Source organism: Phyllostomus hastatus, unplaced genomic scaffold (genome assembly GCF_019186645.2).
Source record: "Phyllostomus hastatus isolate PE091 unplaced genomic scaffold, TTU_PhHast_1.1 phas_scaffold_216, whole genome shotgun sequence".
Lineage (NCBI taxonomy): Eukaryota > Metazoa > Chordata > Mammalia > Chiroptera > Phyllostomidae > Phyllostomus > Phyllostomus hastatus.
Window position 1 is genome coordinate 8,959,714 of NW_025334018.1, and position 16,788 is coordinate 8,976,501.

At 55.6% G+C, this 16,788-nt stretch overlaps 1 protein-coding gene across 1 annotated transcript in view; it reads right to left on the reverse strand.

Moving 5' to 3' along the window:
* Window positions 1-16,788, reverse strand: part of PHGDH (phosphoglycerate dehydrogenase) — a 34,180-nt gene that overhangs the window by 4,648 nt on the left and 12,744 nt on the right. The window contains exons 4-8 of the mRNA XM_045817194.1: window positions 15,163-15,217; window positions 14,972-15,070; window positions 3,584-3,716; window positions 3,027-3,175; window positions 1,398-1,550 (exon numbers count right to left, since the gene is read on the reverse strand). Of these exons, the coding sequence (XP_045673150.1) occupies window positions 1,398-1,550; window positions 3,027-3,175; window positions 3,584-3,716; window positions 14,972-15,070; window positions 15,163-15,217 (589 nt within the window). The remainder of the gene's footprint in view (window positions 1-1,397; window positions 1,551-3,026; window positions 3,176-3,583; window positions 3,717-14,971; window positions 15,071-15,162; window positions 15,218-16,788) is intronic.

The following is a 16,788-nucleotide window of genomic DNA, read 5'->3' on the forward strand; positions in this document are numbered from 1 at the left end:
TGTGCAGCACCCGCAGAGCCCAACTCTGGGGGTGCTCAGGGCAGGTCTGCCCAGTACAAGGAGGCTCAGTCTTTTCTAGAAGGCGAGCAGGAAGGCTCCAGGAAGCCGGGTGCCTCTGGGGTCCAGCCAAACCCTAATGTCAGTCAGTGTCCAGGGTTGGAACAGACCCGAACTGAGGAGGACACGGTGAAGAATCAGGGAGACACAGTTTCTAGATGACCAAAATATCTTTGTTTCCAAATGCCTACCCTGAGATCATCAGCTGCTTTGGGTGGAGAGTTAAATTTGCCCACTTTTAACTATTTTGACCAAGGGATTTTCACCTCTAAAGACGGGGACATTTTGTGGTTCCATGTGCTGGAGCTGGTGTTAAAGAGTCAGTCCCTTCACAAAAAAGGCCTGAAATGCCACTGCCACCTAACGACAGCGTGCCTGTCTCCCGGGGCCGCGACGCGCGGGTGGGAACCTGCCTGAGAGACGGCTGAAGGGGAGCAGCCAGGCCCACGATGGCTGCCAGAGGTCGCAGCCCCAACCTCAGCCTGGGCTCCGAACAGCGTCCCACAGGGGGTACGGGCCTGCTCAGAGGCCTCGGCTGTGCACAAGTAGTGAGAAAGCGTGCCCTGTCCTGAGGAGCCAACAGACACAGACAGGACAAGTGTCCTGGGGCAGCCACCAGCTGGCCCTGAAGGGTCCTCCTGCAGGGCAGCAGCTGGTTCCCTTACTGTCACAGGACGTGGAGGACAGGGTGGCCCTCAGGGCTAGGCTGTCCACGCAGGGCTGGAGGGGCCGAGCCAAGTCGCCTGTGTCTCTCCTGCCACAGTTTTGTCCCATCACTGAAAATCCCTGCGTGGAGGGTCAGCCAGTAGGGTCAGGGTGGCCCCGCCCCGCCCCACCCTCACTCACTCTAATCATAGAGCACTGAGTAAACTCAGGGGGGAGGAAGGGGCAGGTCGTCTGGGCAGGGCAGCCCCCACCCAGGGGCCTATGACGACACAGCAGAAGGAGTGCTCAGGGCTCCGAGGTGAGAGCGGCCACCCCCCTCACGGGGCTTTCTCCTCGAGCCACTGTGCGCCCCGCCCCCACCCCAGCCGCACTCCCTCACTCCCAGGCGCGTGGAGAACAAAGGGGCCTTTCTCTGGACGCTGGGCCCCGGGAAGAGCTGCCATCTCCACTCGGGGCTACAGTCCATCAGGAGGACCTGATGCCAGGCCTGGGGTGCAGGGGCCAGGGGCAGGCCAGCCCCAGCCACCCCACCCAGAGGCTGGCCCCAGTGGAATCCCTTACCTGCAGCTCCCAGAGCACCACACTGTGGCTCGTCCCCACTGTCCCCATCCCCATCCCCAAGACGCGAGCTCCCTCCTCGGACCACCGGCCCCTCCCCACCCGCAGATACTTACAACCCCCATCAGGGACTTCCCCTTCACCATGTCCACGAATTGGACGGCGATTTCCTCCCCGCAGCGGCTCTGGGCCTCCCTGGTGCTGGCGCCCAGGTGGGGACAGCTGATGACGTTCTCGTGGTCCACCAAGGCTCGGTCCCGCGGCGGCTCCTGCCCAGGAAGAGACACCCCTGCTTGGCTGCCATGGACTGCCCCAGGCGTGCGGGAAGTTGGGGGGCGGGGAGCAAGGCAGGAGGAATGTTGCCCCTTCCATTATTGTACTTCTATTTTGCCAGGGCGGTCACTGGACGCCATAACTGGCTTCCTCATGGACACCCCATCACAGCAAAGTTGTGGACAGAGCCGGGGACCACATCTGCATGTGCCTTTGGGCAAATCTCCGTCTCTGTGAGCCTCAGTTTCCCTGTCTACAAAGTGGGTTAGTGCCACCTACCTCATTAACAGCGTCATGGATGTAACGCTAGAGGTTCTGAAGCAGCGGTAGCTGTTGTTGTTGCTGTTCTTTCCTGAACCCTCCCTTCACTGCATCCTTATGACCCTTGCCAGCATGCTCCTTGCAGGCGCGCCACACAGTGGTTCTCACGAGGGCAGGCAGGCAGGCAGCCCGCCCGGTGCCTCCACCCCACCCTCCGGTGTCCCTACACCCTTCTGCTCACTGAGCACTAAGTATTGCCCTTGGGAATGTAACTTAGGCCTCGTCCGGCCACTCAGGCGAGGGCTCCGTGGGCTCCCACGTCACCTCGTGAGTCCCAGGGCCTGGCAGCGAGTGCTCTGTGGAGGCCGAGGAGAGCAGGGAAGGCGAGGTGCTGTGCTAGGGAGAGGGTCGGGCACACCCACTGTCAGGGACCCCACAGTCTAGCTGAGAAAGGTCACCAAGGACAAAAACCCAGTGCACTGCGCACCCCGGGCAGGGAGCAGACACCAAGCGCTGTGGGGCTCAGGGTGGGCCGGGGACTCGCCAAGGCCATTCGGCTGTTACACGTGCAGCAAACGCCCGCTGTCTCACCCAGAGACCACGCTGGATCTCTGATGTTTAAGAGAGGCCACCAGGTTCAAGTAGAAATGCACCCTTCATCACTCCCTCTGCCGTGAGGGCAGGGTGGGCGGGGAGTGGATGAGGGAGACCTAGGGGGAGCAGCCCCGCCCCCCCCCCCCCGCCCCGGCACTGGAGGACCCATCTAACCACTGTCCTGGGGCTTCCTTTCCCCCCGCCCCCCCACAACACAGAGGAAGGAAAGGAAAACCAGCGGACACTGGATGGGCCAAGCGTGGGGTTCACTTCATCAGAGACCTGAACCACGCAGGAAACCCTCTCTCTCTCTGCCCTGCATCCTCCACCTCGGAACGGACTTCCTGCTGTCTTTGAAGTTATCCACCCGGCCGCAGCTGAGCACAGACCACGGGTCCTGTTTAAAACTCCAGTTTTGCAGAGGACAACATGGCTGTCGCTGGACCAGACCCTGCAAGGGCTCCGCCAAGCACAAAGGTGTCATTTTTGACACATATATGTCCATTTCTCCCCTTTACCGCGGCCCCCGAGACCGTGACCAGAAAGGCCTTCCGTACCACCCTGAGCCCCCGGGCTCCTGCCTCTCCCCTCCCCCCACCCGCGGGCGCCAGACTTACATCCGTGAACACGTCCAGCGCGGCCCCGGCGCAATGGCCGGACTGCAGGGCCCGGAGCAGGGCGCCTTCGTCCACGATCCCTCCGCGGGCACAGTTCACCACGCGTACTCCCTTCTTGCACTGCGCGAAGGTGCCGTCGTTCAGCAGGCCTGGGAGGGAGGGGAGAGCTTGCTTGCAGCGATGGTGCCGTGAGGGTGCAGGACCCCACTGCCGGGATCCGGCTCCAGACCCCCTTCCCCGCCCAGCTGTTCCGCACAGGCCTCCGTCCCCGGGACAAGAGCCTCTCTGGTCTCAGCTCTCCCTTGTCAGGGACTCCGGGCCAGGCTCAGTTTAGAAACACGCTGGAAGTAAGTCCCTCAGCTATTGTTGCTTCCTGTGGGGCCAGCACCAGAATGGCCTGCAGTGGCCCCGGCTAGTGTCCACGGGGCACTGGTCACACACGTTGCCCCAGCTCACCCAGACACCCGAGAACTCCCTGCGGGCTCACCCCTCCCGTCTGATGCCGGGGGACCAGCGTCTGGTCTGCGGCTTTTGTGGCCAGGTAGGGCCACGCCTACCTGTGGTGGAGGGCAGGAGAGGGGTGTGCACAGTGATGAAGTCACAGAGAGGCCAGATCTCCTCCAGGGGCAGCTGCTGAACGCCGAAGGAGGCCGAGACCTCTGGCGAAATGATGGGATCGTACCCTACAGTCTGGTCAAACGTGAGAGAGGGAGTGCCATTGCTGATTACTGGTATATGTAGTATTAATCACCGCAACCGCTGCTCAAGTACCCTACACCAAGCACTACGCTAAGCCTTTGGCAGACACCAGTTTACTTCTCACAACAAGACAATGGGGTTGGTGCTACCCTCCTTTCTGCTTCAGAGCCGGAGGCAGCGGGGCTTACTCGCTGGGAGGGGGCAGGGCCAGAGCTGAAAGGGAGCTGTGTCTGCCCGCACGTTCTCAACCAGACGCAGAGCGGCTCTGTGCAGACCAGGTGGAACTCAGAAGCCCTTAGAAAGCAGGGGGGGGCCCACGTGAGGGGACGGTCACGTGGGGGACCAGGACAGGGAGGGGAGAGAGGCTGGCTGCAGCTGGAGAACCGACGGGGCCGAACACAGGCAGGGGCGCTGGCTAGTTGAACAGAGTGCGGAAGAAGGGGGTGCGGGGATGGGGGGGCGGCGAGGACTCTCATCAGGGAAGGGGGTGAAGTCCCCGTGCTGACACCAACAGGGAGACGATGGTCCCCTCTGCTGAAGGTACTTTTAGTAAGGCTTAAGATGTGGCTAGTCTTGGGTAGCATAACGTAGCGATTAACCACAGGAGGGTATAAACGACTAACAGAGATGCTTTCGACAAGGCAGGGCTGATGGGCGTGGGGAGCAAGGACATCAGAGGAAAAAAGTGAGACACTGAAGCATCATGGGTGAGGAAGAGCGCAGCAAGGACCTCGGTCTGGGGAGGGGGGCCCCCAAAGCAGAGGGGCCTCCCGGAGGCTGCAGAGAAGGAAGGAAGGTGGACTCCTGGGAGACGGGGACAGGCGGGCAACTTGGGGTGTAAGCTCCATCAACCTCCTGAAATCAGCCGAAGGTCATCGCATATAGTGATGGGGAGAAGGAAGTGAAGATGGAGGAGACAGAGCTCAGAGGAAAGAAGAAAGGACGTGCAGTGACAGGTAATAATGGCAAAGATTTAGGTAGCATTTACTGTGGGTCACGTGCACGCATCTAACTCCTACCTGGTGGGCCAGGTACTATTGTTCCCCCATTTGACAGACGAGGAAACCAAGGCAGAGACGTTAAGTGATTTGGCCAAGTCACAAGAACAGCGAGAGGCACGGCTGGGACACAAGCCGGTGCTGACTCCAGTGCCTGCACTCCCAGTGCCCACCCGCTGACCTGGAGGGGAGAGTGAGGTGGCCCGAGGCCCCACTGCGAAAACGGGGCTCGGGTGAAAACCCCTCTCCTCCATCAGAAACAGCGTGGCCGCCAGATAGGCGTCTCTGAGCAGGGGCAAGGCTAAAGGCGACCAAGGCAGCACGAGCAGCAGGGAGCATGTGCAACCAGGTGCAAAGCATCTACCTGTTACAACAGCGAAGACCTACCCAGGTGTCCACCCAGAGCTCTCTCCGTGAGCTCGGTGCCTGTCAGCAGCACTGACTGGAGGGGAAAAGGTGATGGAGCTCTAAGAATCTCAAAGGCATCAGTGTCCTCAAGAAGGCAGGCCTGCAGGACCCAAGAGACACGGGACTCGGAACCAGGAGAAGACCCGGACCTGGGCCCTTGACCCTAAGTAAAGAAGCCGGCTGGGTGGTTTCAAAGTCACCTCCTGCTCTAACTTTCAGCGGTTCAATGTTCCTTGAAAAGAAAGTTTCCTTAACCCCAAGAGGAGAATGTTCAGAGCTGGCCCAGGGTTAAACAAAAACAAACAGAAAGAACAGAAAGCAAAGTAACACTTAAACGGTGGTTATCTCTGGATGGTGGAATTCATTCTCTTCTCTTTTGTGTTTTCCTGTGCTTTTTAGCTCTTCCCTACTGATTATGAATTTCTTTTGAAATCAGAGAAATAAAGTTATATTTTAGAAAATAATGCCAAAGAAGATGGCTGTCTGGAATCCAGAGCTTCTGGGGAGGAAACTGAAAATGGTTATGGATGAGTGTAGCTTTGGGTCACGTTTTCCTTGTGGAAGAAGGGAAGCCACGTGGGCCCCCGCCCAGCCACCGGCAGAGCTTTTGGGGAAGGAGGTGGCCTCCTGGTGCCCTGTGGGACCACCAGCTGGTGACCACCACAGGTGCACGGCCGACCCCTCAGTGAGAAGCTCACTTCTTGTGGGGAGAGTGGACTGTCCAGGCAGGAGAGAGGAGTCTGCACATATTCTCACAAGTCTCCGTTGTCCTCGGGCTCAGAGGCTGGCTGGAACAATGGCCCCTTCATCTCTAAACCAGATGTAGTTTTTCATGTTGAAAGGGGAGAAGACCCACCGACAGAGATCACAAAGCCAAGCCTGAGGGAGCAGGTTCACACAGCTCTCAGAAGGCAAGAAGCTGGGAGGGGAGGCTGCCTGGAGGAAGGGACTCAGGCAGAGGCTGGCCCAGTGCCCCTGCCCAGCTCGCCTGGGGCTGAGGGGAGGGGGATGGGGACAGGAGGAGATTAGCACCCCCACCCCCTCAGCCCTGACTCTGCTTTTTCTCAGGCAGAGACTGACAGTTTCTGCTTCGCCTGCACACACACTGCAGGGAGAGGACTGGAAAGAAAACCCATTCTTCTTTCTAGCTGGAGACGCCCAGGGCAGACAGGAGCTGAGCTCACCTAAGACCTGGGGACCTTATACCCAGAGACTGTGTGTGTGTGTGTGTTGGGGGGGGGGCAGGAAGGTGATACCAGGCTCAAAGAACAGTGCCTCAGTGGGGGCCTGCTGTGTCCTGGAAAGGGTCAGATGTCCGAATGTGCAAAAGTTGGGGCAATTTTGGATACATTATTCCAGAGGAGCCTTGGGGAGATGCATAGAGAACCCCCCACCTCGCCCTGGCTGGTGCGGCTCAGTGGGCTGAGTGCCAGCCTGTGAACCAAGGGTCGCTGTTTGGATTCCCAGTCAGGGCACATGCCTGGGTTGCAGGCCAGATCCCCAGTAGGGGGCACACAAGAGGCAACCACACATTGATGTTTCTCTCCCTCTATTTCTCCCTCCCTTCTCGGCTCTCTAAAAATAAATAATAAAGTAAAATCTTTAAAAAAAAACCCCAAAACTCCCCACCTTAATCGCAGCCCCCGGACAGACCCCCTGAGGTTGGAGGAACAGAAGAGCTCCTGCTTCTCTTCTTTTTTAATTTACCATATTTCTCAGACCATAAGACACTCCTAGGTTTTAGAGGAAAATAGGAAAAAAAAAATTAAACAAAATGTGCTAAAATATTTAATAACATAAATAGTATAACATTTCACCAATGTAAATGTAAACAACTCAACAGCACCATTAACAACCATTACTCCTCCAAAATGGGGGGAGGGGTGCATCTTATAGCCTGAAAAATACGGTATTTATTTTTAAAGAGACAGGAAGGGAGGAACAAAGAGAGAGAGAGAAACACTGGTAAGTTGCCTCTAGCACGCCCCCAGCTGGGGACCTGGCCCACAACCCAGCCATGTGCCCGGACCAGGAATCAAACTGGGTTCACAGCCCAGTGCTCAACCCGCTGAGCCACACCGGCCAGGGCAAGAACCCCAGCTTTTCAAGTGGAACTCTAAGGGGACCTCCTAGCGGGCCTCACAAAGGCAGCCCCGGGGGCAGATCCTGCCGGCCCCAGGCCCCGGGTCTACCCAGGATGGAGGAGGGCAAAGGCTCCAATAGCCACACCCACTCTCTACCCTGCAGCCAACTTTTCTGGCTTAGCCTTGGAACTCTCCCCCCACCACGAAATCTTAAACAGTAGCCAGCCCAATGGTAAAATCAGATTAATTCAAAGCTGCAGAGGTGCTGGCCCAGCGCCCTGCCAACCCCTCAATCCCCTCCCATGTCCCTAAGGCACCGTTCTCAGGCCTGAGGCTCTGGGAAGAATTTGCAAACCGCTGCTCTGGGGCGGCAGGAATTCCAGCTACCGCAGTGAGACAGGAGAGCTTCTGTCGCAGAAGGGACTCCAGGCAGGGACTGCGTCACTCACACGGGTCTGGAACGAAGACCACGGTGACAAGGCCAACACACCAGATCAGAGGTCAGGAGACCCAGAGTCTGAGCCGGACTCCACCACTGACTAGTCTGATTTTCTTGAGCATGTCATGTAACCTTCCTGGGCCTCAGTTTCCTTATCTGCAACTGGGATAATAATATTAACTCCACAGGGTCGCTGGAGCACAGTATCAGACACAGCAGCCCTCAGTACACATTAGCTGGACGCAAAAGCATCAGTGACAACTGGTGCCTCAAGTTCAATGTCCGTTCCTCTGGGCTAAGTCAAATTCACCACAACACTGGCCACAAAGCAACTTTAGATGCTGGTTTGCTCCTCACAGAAAACCATGAAAACAAGGGCCAGACTCAGCTCTTGGCTGACTTGGGTCTTGTAACACATTCTAGAGGACAGACTGAGGCGGGAGATGGCACAGGAAGAACTCTGAGGCTGCTGTTACTGGCCTGTGTCTTGTGTCCTGGTTGCCAGGAAACGGCTGTATCACTCAGGTAGAATGGATGGTACACCAAGGCAGCGAGGAGGAGGGAGACCTGTCTCACCCACTAACTCAGCAGGCCCGAGCCTGGTCCGGTGATGTCGCCAGGTGTTCCGACATCACAGGAAACACCATGTTAGCACGGGAGGAGGGCGGTCCTTGAAATTCTATGTATCGTTCCCACTGTCTGGGAAGGAAGCCTTGAAACTGTGCTTTCATCCCAAGGCCTGGAATGTGGGAGAGGGTCCCCGGTGCCCAAGGAAGCAGCGCAGAAAACAGCTTTGGTTCATTGCCTGCCTCTGGTCACTGTTTTACAAGGGAGTTCCTAATGCTTACAGAGAGAGCCCATAAATAACTTTGGGTAACTGCCCCAACTCTAATTAACTGCTTCCTGTCACGTATCTGTTTTACAAGATGAACAAATGGGGTCTGGAGCAAGATAAGGATTTGGGCTGACAGACCCCCACACATACCTACATTTGGGTAGTCATGTCCCGCAGGAAAGCGGGCACCCCCTTTACCCATCGATCAACACGTAACTTCTTCACCCATCCCGCCAACTACATAGCCCTCGGAACAAAGGACCCGACACTCTTGCCACCTCTGCCTTGCTTTGTCCTGAACCTGAGCTCCTCTCCCCTCACCTCGGCGAGGCCCACCCTCCTTCCTGAGAATGTGTCCCCAGTGAACCCTGCTTAAGCGCTAACACTCTTGCAGATCTGTTATTCTGTACTGCGTCGGCCAGAAGAGCCAGGGTTTCCCTGTAACATAAATGGTGCCGGAACCCGGGATCCTGACTCGGGTCCCACCCGTGTCTCCTCCCGTTAACAATACCAGCGTGACTGAGTTACATCTCCAAAGTTAACGCCTGTGATTCTCAAACTTTTGAGAAAAGGCTTTAAGAAAATGTTACAGAGTAAGACCCGGACGACTGAGACCGTCAGCAGGCTGCCAGCTGCCAGAATTATCCTGAAACCCACATCTGCACCGCGTGGCCTCGAGCACGTCAGCAGCGGCTCTACGGCGACTGGACGAGGCTCCTCCTAGGCCCGCACCTGTTGGGAAGGGCAGTGTAGGTGGGCTCTCCCCCCTCAGCCACAACACGCGCGGGCGCGCGCACGTGCTCACGCACACCAGGTGGTAGCAGGAAGACACCTGGCCAAGCTCCCACCATCAGAGTTCAGGTCTAGGACCTCCTTCCCTACGTGACCAGAGAGTCACAAAGAAAGGCGGGGAAAGGGGACAGTGCATCCCTAACCTCTGAGCAAGACAGTCTTTCCCTGCAACTCCTGTGACAGGAAGGGGTGCGACGTTAGCCATTCATTAACAGCCTCGTTAGTGATTAACAGCCTGGGTGACAGATCAGGGCACGAGACAAGACCCCTGGTGCCAGCGAGAGAAGGGGATGATAAAAATAACCTTCCCGTGCTTTGCAGTTCTGCCCGAGCCGGCCCGGCCAGAACGACTCCGGGTGTCCCCTGCGCCTCCTGGTCTCCTCCAGTCTCCAGTTCCGGTGTTCTCCCGAGTTACCAAACCAGAGCCCTCAACGCCTTTACATCACCTCCCGGGACAGCACAGTGACCGCACTGCCCAGGACTACTTCACAGGGTGGCGGATGTCCAGACGTATCAGGGCGTATCCCTTCTGCCAGTGCAATGCTCACGCCCCCTCTTCAGCCAGCGGCTAGCCAGTCTCGTGTGTGCACCTGCAGTGACGGGAGGGACTCCCTCTCTCCCGAGACCACCCACGCCACTCGGGGCCAGCTCTGTCTGCAGCTCTGTCCCCCACCCTGCCTTGCACCTGTTGGTCTGCCCAGGAGCATGATTCTTCCACATGGTTGCCCTTTAGCTATTTGAAGGGCCTCCCTTGTGACTCTCAAGTCTTGTCTGGGCTCAGTGACCCCAGTACCTTCAACCCTTCCTTAGGAAGTACAGCCCTGAGACCCTCACCATCTCCTCTGTCCCCAGAGCTATCAGTCTCGCAGAGCACTGGGCCTTGACTGCTCACAGTGCTCGCAGAAAGTCTGGCCAGTCGAGACCGTGAGGAATGTCACCTCCCTTGCTCTGGAAGGCATACTTCTTTTAATGTTGCCAAAAGTCACATCACATTTTTCTATCGGCCACGCCACTGTTAGCCACACCACACTCTTATCGATCAAAGGCCTCCTCCCCTAGAAAAGCTTTTTATAAACATCTCTACACTCCAACACGTGTCTAGTTGTTTGGGGCCCGTATGTAGGACACTGATATGTATTCTAGCTAAATTTTCCACTCAGGTGCCATTCTAGCTTTCCTATGTCTTTATGGGCATGAGTCTGCATGCTTAAGTGCTAACTACCTCTCTCGAGTCCCCAGCACCCACACAGGACATGTTATCCAGGCTACGGACGAGAAGGGCGGGTGAGGCGGAACCCTGCACCGCCCCCTGCACAACGTCCCTCCAGGCTGGAAAGGACCCACCCTGCGACCAGCCACTAACCCCTCAGCACCAAGCCCAGTCTCCCCAGGGGCATCACAAAAGACCCGAAGAAGGTCTTGCCAAAGTCCATGTTTACAGACACTCTAAATATCCATCTCTAAGGGAATGGCCCAGTTAAAAAAAGCCATTTACCCACAGAACAGAATTCCACACGACAGCTTAAAAATGTGGTATATCCACGCGCACTTCTCTCTCTGGAGAATGTACCCATCCTGTAAAAACAAATGGGACAACGTCTGAGACGGCACAGGCCAAACTGGCGTTACCTGAAGACGCTGGAGTTGGGATGGCTGACCAAGGAGATCCTGTCTATACACACTTTAATGTTTATGACAGTGCCTTCACTTACTACATGATTAAAATACAATTTTAATTAGCCCAGGAATGTGACGTCTAGGAACTGCCGATCTACCAGTAACACACCAGTCTCCAAAGAGTCCGGCAGCCCTGACTGGTGTGGCTCAGTTGGCTGGGTGTCATGCCACAAGGCAAAAGGTCGCTGGTTCGATTCCAGGCTCAGGCACGTGGCTGGGTTGTGGGTTCAGACCCCAGTCGGAGCCCAAGGCACGTGCCGGAGGGAATTGATCCGTGTTTCTCTCTCACATCAGTGTTTTTTTCCCTCTCTTTCTCCCTCTCTTCCCTTCTCTCTAAAAATAAATAAAATCTCCAAAGACAGAACAAGGCCAGTTTAAAGTAACTTGCGTTTTTCTTCTCAGAGAAAAACAGCAAACGGCAGAAGGCGCTGGTGCTGCGGGAGGCAGCACGCAAGGCCAAGGCCACGGAGCTCACGGACGCAAGGCCAAGGACAAGGAGTGGGTCCACGTGACCAAGATGAGCTGCCCGGTCAAGGGCATGAGGATCAAGTCCCTGGAGGAGATCTCTTTTCGCTGCCCCTCAGAATCTGAGCTCATCAACTTTTTCCTGGGGGCCACCCTCAAGGACAAGATTTTGAAGATTATGCCCATGCAAAAGCAGACCTGCTTTGGCCAGAGGACCCAGTTCAAGGCATTTGTTGCCATTGGGGACCACAATGGGCACGCTGGTCTGCGCATTAAGTGCTCAAAGGCAGTAGCCATTGCCACCCACACAGCCATCATCCCGGGCAAGCTCTCTATTGTCTCAGTGCAGCGAGGCCGCAGGGAGAACAAGATCGGGAAGCTCCACAATGTTTCTTTCGAGCTGCTGCTGTGGCTCTTGCTGCTGCGCCTCATCCTCACCCCAGGGGGCACTGGTATGGAAACAGAGAAATCTGATCAGATTACTGCGGAGGAGACGGGAGGGGCTGTAGCATGAGGTGGCCCAAGGAAATAATAAACAGTCTAGGACTGGATTGGCTGAGAAGCTGAATGCCTCCATTGTGCCCAGAGCTATGGGACAGATTTAAATAGAAGGAAGGCAGAGACTGGCTCTCTTCCTATTCCTCGGAGATTCCTGGATGGTCATGCTGCAGCCACCAGTGTTTTCCGAAGGACGGTATTTCAAATCGGAGAAGGGATTCTAGGCACAGCTGGGGATTGGTCTGGCCTGTCAGAAGGTGCAAGGGTTATTTTTCCTTGGGTGTCCTAGAGGGGACAGGCTCTGAGGCAGAAGCCTGCCATTCTTCCAAGATTGTGTAGCTTTTGAATCTTGTATTGTTTCAGTTTGCAAACTAACCTTACAGAAATAAGATAATTAAAAACTAACAGGGGAAATGACAGGAGAACTCAAGAGTTAAAGATTTTAGCCTTAATTGATAGGCTTAAGTGATTAAAGCTGGAACTCAAGAGCTAAAGATAGGCTTTAGTTGATAGGCTTAAGTGACTAACTGAGTGTTGAAAGTTGTTAATCCAAAATTGGGAAGCTTTTGAATAAAGACTCCTTTCCCGTATCACCAAACCTCTGCCTCTGGAATTTTGCCTGGGGGCGCGGCGGGTAGCAGGACCCCACCCGCTGTGGGAAGACAGTATCATCTCAGCCCCTGTGCCCCAGAAGGAGCCGGCAATGGCCTGTACTGGTTGCTGCTACACCTCAGCCGGGCACTGCACTGCCACCCTGGGCAACTCGGCCAAGGCCACCTCTGCTGCCATCTCCAAGTCATGCAGCTGTCTCACCCGGGGCCTCTGGAGAGACTGTGTTCACCAGGTCTCCCATCAGGAGCTCAGTGACCATCCTGTAAAGACCCGCCCCAGAGTTTCTGTGCAGAGGACTCCGGCTCCAGCTCTGGCCACCATGTAATTTTACAGTTTACTAAATAGGTGAATAAAATATCTTGTGTTTAGCAAACACTGAGCATTGTTTCTTATCTGGAAGCTGATACACCATCTCTTTTACAATTCATTCAAGAATCTTCCTTCCTTGCCCTCGAGGAAAGCTTGCTCTCCACGAGGGGCCCCTCAAACATCAACCAAAACTTGCAGGTCAATAATCTCTCTGCCCTGAGACAAAAATCCATCTGGACCCAAACCGTGGTAGGGAGCTCCATCCAAGTGAGCGGCTGAACGTGAGGAGAGGCCCCCTGAGTTACCCCAGAGCGACCCGGGCCAGGGAGCTCTTGAGGGCTTGGAGTGGGGGAGACCGCATCCAAGGCATGTTTCAGGGGTTTACAACAGCATGTCTCAAAAGCGGGGCAGCCTAGGGTAACCCCCTAGACACAGCTTGACAGAACCCCGAAAGGGAGGCAGCCACACCAAACGTGGGCATATCGTGCAGGATGTGCCCGGGAACACAGATTAACATTGACGAGCAGGGTCTAGCCATCTCTCTGAGTCAAACACAAGTCTGGGGGTGGCAGCCACTTCCACTGCTGATGCTCAAGGTCCTCCCTCCCCCGGGGCCCCCCAGAAGCAGCTCCCGCAGGAGTGGAGCAACCAGGTGTTGCCAGATGAACAGACAGCTGACAGATCACATCCATTACTGAGGACATGAGGTGAGGCCTTCTGTCTGGGTTAAGTCACTGCCAAGGTCTGAAGTCCTGGACAACAGACGTCCCTGAATTAAAGGAATCCGATGTGCTACGGCACCAGGCGCGGGGAGTGACAGTACCAGTAACAGAACGGCTGTTGGGCCTGGAACTCGTTCCCTCCAAAGCTACTGCATCAGCAATGAAACCCGGGCCCACCTGTTTGGCAACGTGTACTCTTGAGTTTACCTGACCCCTGACCCCTGCTCTTAGATGACCAGAACACCCTGTGAGCTAAACTTTTGCCTTGATCCCTCGAAAAAAAGGCAGGAGGAGAAAGTGCCCTTTGTGGGGACTGGGGACGGCCCCAGGCCTCCCCGGCACAGAAGGAGGTGGGGCTGGTGTGTTTGCAGGATCAGTGGGTGCTGCTGGGCTACATCCTCGGCTCTCAGAGATTTAGGAAGTGTCATCCACTCGCCATGAGCCCTTAGGAAAAACGTAAGCTCCAGAGGCCAATATAAAATTAAGGGTTCATCCATAAGGTGCCTCTAACTCTGGGTGGCAGGGACAGACAGAAAGGGAGGGAGCAAGGGAGAAATGGGAAATTCTGTAACAGCGTTATATAATTTTCTAGATCTGATTTTCAAAGCTCTTTTCTTTAATGTTTAACTACAGTGTCCCTGGTGGCAATTTGAACCCACACCCCCCTCACAGCCACTGTAAACAGGGAGAGGCCCGCCTGCGGCCCCCCAGGCGCCTGTCACTGTGGCTGACACCGCCACCCCTGCGAATCCCTCTCCCTCTCTCGTCTGCGTGTCCTCCTCCCTCGCCATGTCCCCGGGGGTGGCACTGCTATGGATAACAACCCTCCCTCAACCAGAAGCCTCCCAGGACAGGATAAGACAGGGCCCTATGGGGGCGCAGAGGTCAGAGATGACTTCCGAGAAACGTATGGGGTCTTCCAGCCACCGCTGGCTCTGCACTCATATCAGCGCACAGACAAGCGCCTGGCGATCTCTTCTGCAGTGTGGAGGGGGGCCAGAGGGACGGAATCGCTCTGCTCTAAGGCTATCGAATTGTTTGTGTTTTCTGAATTATCACAGGTGACAGACACAGCCAAGAAGGAGGCCCTCACGGCAGGGGAGGAAAGGCTGGCAGGATCGGACCCCTCTCTGCTCTGCTGGGACTCAGGCCCGTTCCTCTCCCAGCCCAGGGCTGAGGCACCTCCACCAAGTACTTCTCAATTTTGCAGATTCTGAGTTCAAGAGTCCACACAGCAGGAAACCCTCCCTCCTTCCCTGGCTTTACCGCCTGTTTGAGTCAGGGTTCTAAAGGTGGGGGTGGCGGGGGTGGGGCGGGGAGGTCAGACCCTTCAGACAAAGCCTCCAGCTTCTCTCAAACAAAGCTGCCTCTTCCAAGCTTCCTACGGGAAGCCCACCGACCCCTTACCTTCATCCCAAAGGACTGCATCCGGGTGGCCACCTCTCTGCCAATTCTGCCCAGGCCAAGAATTCCCAGGGTCTTTCCATTCAGCTCGGTTCCCATGAACTACAGCCAAACAGGCAAAGAAGCCAAAGTCAGCATCAGGAGTGAGCCTCAGGCGCTGAGCTGGGGGCGGGGAGGCAAGGCCGGCTGCTCACCTTCTTCCGCTCCCATTTGCCATTCTTCATGGAAGCCGTCGCCTGGGGAATCTGCCTGCAAGGGTAGACACAGGTTCGGCCAGCCCACGCAGACCCCCGCCAGCTCAGGAAGGAGGCGTGACGTGCCGTGTGCACAGCCACCACCTCTGCCTGGGTCTGGGGGCCTCGGGTTCAGAAACACGGAGGGTCGAGGTGGCGCAGCAGAGCGGAACCCTTACAAACTTGACTTGGAGTCTGGGGTCTGGGGATCTGGAATCTGGGCACATAACAGCAACAGCCAATCCTCCAGGGTTTGTAGGGACAACAAAATGTGGTGTCACAGAACTCTGATGGCCTCAAGTGCTCCAGAAATTCAAGGATTTTCATTTTCCTAGTCCCTCCTGGGCAACAACCTACATCTATTGTATCAGGGACAACTGGTTATTTATTCTTCTCAAGGAGTTTCTTAAGCCCCAAGGCCTCAGGCTAGATTTCAATGGGTGGGTGTGACAGTCCAGACACCCCGAACTTCTACCCCACCTCCAGTCCCGCCCTGCACGCACACTCACACCCAGGCCACACCCCACACAGCCTCTCCCCTTCTGCTGGTTAACCTGCAGGTCTGCGGCTCCTAGTGGTTTCTAGAGGAGACAAAGGGAGTAAGGTCAAAGTTAGAGGCCACAGGGTAAGATGTCACAAGGGACAAGGTCATTCAAGCTTCTCTGGAAACGAAAAAGGAAGAGATGAGAAACAATGTTTGGAATATCTCCTCTATTTTAGACACTCTTATAAGGAAACGTTTGTACACGCATTAGCTTTTTTTAACACTCAACGGCGTAATGCGCGGCACTGGGGGTTAAACACCTCACCCAGCACCACCCAACTGGAGTCAGCCGAACTGGTTCAAAGCCAAGGGAGATCCCAGCAGGTAGCCTCCGAAGTATTTAAATGCACGCTTTCCTGCCGGCCACAAAATTCAGTGGTGTGTGGTGTGTGTGCACGCACAAAAAGGGGATTCCAAGATATTGTTCCTGTGTTTTCTTCACTGACTTTTTATTAAAAAAAAAAAAAAAAATTCTGCCCTGGCTGGTGTGGCTCAGTGGATTGCGTGCCAGTCTGTGAACCAAAGGGTCACCAGTTCAATTCCCAGTCAGGGCACATGCCTGGTTGTGGGCCAGGTTCCCCGGTAGGGGGCAGGTGTGAGGGAATCGCACACTGATGTTTCTCTCCCTCATTTCCCTCTCTAAAAATATATAAATAAGATATTTTAAAAAGAGAAGTTTAAAACAAATTCCTTCATGTCTACATGTTATTGTGACTTGCCCCCGAGGGTAGAGCTGCTCTCCGGTGATGAGAGCCCCATGGACTTGTGGGTAACTTCGGTCAAACAAGCTTCAGGGGGAGAAGCTCCATCTCCCTGCCCTTGCCCCTCCTGCCTCATTTCAGGACAGTAATTACAGAGAGTGACTTGCGTTGAAGAAGCGCTCTCTTGTCAGCGAAGCCATCCTGACAAACGCCTCATCTGGCATGACGGAGCCCACACCCCTCCACCTGCCTCGTCTCCATTCCCTCACCTCCTGCTCTCTGCCCACCTGACGGCACAGTGCTGTCTAAGATGCACCACGGACCACGAGAGATCCCCAGACC